The sequence below is a fragment of the Tigriopus californicus genome, chromosome 2, assembly GCF_007210705.1.
Source record: "Tigriopus californicus strain San Diego chromosome 2, Tcal_SD_v2.1, whole genome shotgun sequence".
In the NCBI taxonomy this organism is placed as follows: Eukaryota; Metazoa; Arthropoda; class Copepoda; order Harpacticoida; family Harpacticidae; genus Tigriopus; species Tigriopus californicus.
Window position 1 is genome coordinate 2,706,814 of NC_081441.1, and position 4,135 is coordinate 2,710,948.

A 4,135-nucleotide genomic window follows, 5' to 3' on the forward strand; every position below is an offset into this window, starting at 1 on the left:
CTCAAGGACTCGGAGCATTCAAAGTCAAGCACAAGTGGTCTAGGTACACCCATTTTAGCCAAAGGGTCCAGTTATGTAGCAAGCACTACACATTATTCGAATTTTCGGCTTTCTCTTGGTATGTAGCAAGCACTACACATTATTCGAATTTTCGGCTTTCTCTTGGTCAACAACATAAGCTTTTGATATCATAAATTTGAAACGAACCACATTACAGGTAAATGTAAAAAAGATGACCCGCCTTTAATTGAGGAGATCTACGTTTCTTATTGTATTACTTTGATTCGAAAACTGGCTCAGAGTCGCTTTGACCAAGAGCAGGCCGATTTGGCAGGAAGCTTGTTCACGGTCCTTTTGTCTAGAAGTCCTTGATTCAATTCATTGGTAGCCGATTTGTGGAAAAATTATTAGAAATTTAAGATCAGACAAACAGGTAGTACATTTTGAAACTTTTGTAAAAGAAAAAATAGCTTTTCGGTGTATCTACTCACCGCGCCCATAACACCATGCAAACTTGCAAAGGTGGGTAGAAAGTCCGGCTCGAACAAAGTCTAGAATTCAACCATAAGGTGAAACTTTGCACCGTTTTCGCTCATTTCTTGAAATTTTGAATGAATTTGTTATATCTTTAGTGTAACTATTGCTCGTTTTTCCTCTGTAAAAACCGTTTCTCTGTGAATCAAAGCAAGCAAAATTAAAAGAATTGACGAACTTTTTTTTCGTCAGACCAATTTGCCTTGATTATCAATTCCTGTTGATTAATCAAAGCTTGCTTAAAAACCGCCAAACGAATATCGTAGCTCACCGCGCAGCCTCATTATATTTTTGCATCTTTATGATGATGAATCTACCTTTAAGGAGGGCGTTAGTCGTTCCTTAATGAAAGGAAGGTATCACAGTTACAATTCATCTTGCCAAAAAGAGTAACTCATTAATCGCAAAAAAATATCGATGTTACTCGTTACAATTACCTTTTCTAAAATGTAGATGACCACTATTTCAGGCTATTTGCCTCATCGTGACTAGAGCCATTAATCGTGACCATACTTCTCTATGTCAATGGGTTTTTTGTTTCAAACTGTTCTAAATTCCCAAGATTTTCTGTCAACATTCTTCCGCCGACGATCATTGATATACAAGATGCTGTCCAAGAGCATTTCAACGACAATTCAAAGTTGCGTGAGTGTAAGAAAGCTCCTTTGCGTTGCCAATAGAGCAGACAACAGGGAATAATGACCCAACGTCAATGGAAAGTGATCAGGTCTGCCAAAACTTTAATAATGTGTGGACATTGTTCCGATTTGGTTTCGAATTGAATGAAATCATTGCTTGGTAGTAGTATTTCCACTGATTTTTTGCTCATTCCGAAAACATAAATTTTGATACCTAATTGAAATCACGCTCATTCTTTACATTCCGGCAGACTATCTAATGTTTACAGATTCATATCAGATGTTTATTGACGTGACTTTGTGAACGACAATAGTGCTACATACAGTACGAGTAAATCTTCCAAGTGAGTCCTGACAAGATGCATATTTCCACCCATTTTCCGGTGGAAGGCAATCGCAGTCTCTTTTTCCACATTTCATTTTTGGGTTACATTTCCGCTTCCGTCTTAAAATCACCGATGAATGATGTACAAAGCTTACTACATTTCATTTGCCTGTTGGCTTTTATTTGTCCACTGAGAGTATAATCACTTGGAGGTTCGGAACAATCTGCTCCAATTACGATTAACTTGTACAGGAACAACTAGGCCTGATGTAAAAGGCCTAAATTACCTCACAGTTAGGGTTTCTTAGGGTTTATACGTAGGTAAATGAATATGTAGATCTAGAAGTGTCTTTTAAGATAGATTTGGACCAATTTTTGATAGAAATTCTGATCGATCCTATATTCATGGCTTGCCAGATCTGCCCACTCTAATCTAAAAAGATCAGGCAATTTTGCAATTAAAAGTATACTAACACTTTAGAAATATACATACATACATACATACATACAGGCTTGTCACAGAAATCGAAAATACCAAACAGCAATTTAAGGAGCAACACAACATAATAGACAATAGTGTACTATATAATATTATTGAACGAAAGACCGCAAGACGTTCTAAAATTTTCGTCTCTATTCCATTCGAAGAACTTGATCAATAGCAGATGGTCTGACAGCCAGATGTTCAAATTAGCTTTCTCAGTGTGTGATCAATACAAGAGAGTAAAATCCGGATTCCAATTCCTTGGATCTCCTTTTCATAACGTCATGAGCAATCCCGTTGAAAGACAGGCGTTATTTACCGAGAGAATAGGTCGAGAGAGACGAACGGAAAAGCTTCTTCATCGGAATATTGAGCATGGGAGTATCTTCCAAAACTCTCATGTCTTTCGGCCCAATTTATACAACTCAGGTTCATGATGGCCTCTTTTATCATTACCATCACATAATCGTTATCTCTACCTAACTGGCGGTTTTCCATTTTCAGGAAATCTTCAATTTGTGTCGGGAAAAATTTCCACTCCTCAACCCAACCTCGACATTAATGAAGAGACCAAGGCCTCCGTCCGTGAAGAAACCAAGCAAGCCTTGGCATTGACCTCAGTGGAACCGATCAAGAAGTTCGACCTCCCACTGACCAGTTCCCAAGAGATTGGATGGTTTGCGAAACATAACCCTCTCTGTGAGTTTCGCCAGGATCCCAGAGTGAACCATCCCATGCGATATTCCGAACTCAGCCGCTATATGTCCAAGTATTGGCGATATTATCCGAGTGGAGCCCAGAAAATTGCTAGTGGTCCCAACGTGTAACTGCCTGACCATTCTAATAGTGTCTGATTTTTGCTTTATTATCTAAGTTCGAGTGTAAGACGTGAAAGGACAAGATGGGTGAGCGAAAGGGGGTAAATAAATATTACCCTCCGGATTATGATCCGAGGAAGGGTGGACTCAACAAGTTCTTGGGCACACATGCCTTGCGGGAACGGGCCAGCAAGATCCATTTGGGGATCCTCACCATTCGCTTTGAGATGCCATACAACATCTGGTGTGAAGGCTGCAAAAATCACATTGGCATGGGGGTCCGATACAATGCTGAGAAAAAGAAGGTAATGCGTGGCCAATTATTAGAACGTTCCCAGATGTTCAGTGAACACATTTAGATAATGTTTGATACAACCCTTTAGGTTGGCATGTATTATACTACACCCGTGTATCAATTTCGTATGAAATGTCACTTGTGTGACAATTACATTGAGATCAAAACCGATCCGGCCAACTTGGATTACGAGATCATCTCGGGTGCCCGAAGACAAGAGAGACGTTGGGATCCCACGGAGAATGGGCAAGTTGTCCCAGATGACAAGAACGACATCAAGAAGCGTTGGGATGACGCCATGTTCAAGTTGGAGCACGGTGAGGAGGATTTGGCCAAGAAGACCGATGCCAAACCAAGACTGCAGAAGCTTACGCACATTCAAGGTAACGACAAATCCATTTCATAACACACTTGTCATGGCTGACTGTGTGGTGGTAAATCTATTCATCGTTTTAGATCGTGTCAAGGATGACTACCTGGCCAATCGCATCCTCCGTGACCGATTCAGATCCAACAAAAAGGAGATCAAAGCCAGGGCCAAAGTGGATAACGAGCTGCGAGCAAAGGCCTCTCTAGGCATTAACTTGCTTCCGGAGTCACCTGAAGACATCCGAACTGCGGCCTTAATGCGATTGCAACCTTCAACCTCTTCAGAAGAAAGAATCGAAGGCTCTCGGGATCGGATCCTGGACGAATCCATATTTGAGCCTAGTTCATCATCCTCCATCGCAGGGCCAAGCCACGTGGTCAAACCAGATTTCGGAACGGTGATTCAACGCGAAAAACAAAAACGTGCCGAGGCCAAGAGCTCGCCTTCAAAAAGCAGCCTCGGGGTCATTGTCAAAAAGAGCACGAAGCGACAATCACAGGACGGAGAGAGTCATACACCACCTGAGATTCTGAAAAAGAAGCCTTTGTCAACCTTATGTGACTATGCTTTTTCCAGTAGTAGTACGAGCGGCGACTCAGAGTGAAATACGTAAATTACATGTCGCCTTACCCAGATTGTTCCAACGGCTCTTTTTTTTTTTCTTTATGACT

The 4,135-nt window shown here is 41.1% G+C and overlaps 1 protein-coding gene across 1 annotated transcript; it reads left to right on the forward strand.

Annotated features, from left to right (window-relative positions):
* The first annotated feature begins 1,433 nt into the window (after positions 1-1,433).
* On the forward strand, positions 1,434-4,099 carry LOC131876840 (coiled-coil domain-containing protein 130 homolog). The gene is made up of 4 exons (XM_059222345.1): positions 1,434-1,516; positions 2,486-3,104; positions 3,183-3,477; positions 3,551-4,099. The coding sequence occupies exons 2-4, from the start codon at positions 2,883-2,885 to the stop codon at positions 4,066-4,068; spliced, it is 1,035 nt and encodes a 344-aa protein (XP_059078328.1). The 5' UTR covers positions 1,434-1,516; positions 2,486-2,882; the 3' UTR covers positions 4,069-4,099.
* Positions 4,100-4,135: the final 36 nt, after the last annotated feature.

What these genes read in the sequence shown, in the direction of transcription:
- LOC131876840 (XM_059222345.1), top strand. Translation starts at nt 2,883, where the DNA reads ATGGGTGAGCGAAAGGGGGTAAATAAATATTACCCTCCGGATTATGAT. An exon ending in ACAATGCTGAGAAAAAGAAG is followed by an intron (nt 3,105 to 3,182) that starts GTAATGCGTGGC and finishes ACAACCCTTTAG; the next exon opens with GTTGGCATGTATTATACTAC. An exon ending in GAAGCTTACGCACATTCAAG is followed by an intron (nt 3,478 to 3,550) that starts GTAACGACAAAT and finishes TCATCGTTTTAG; the next exon opens with ATCGTGTCAAGGATGACTAC.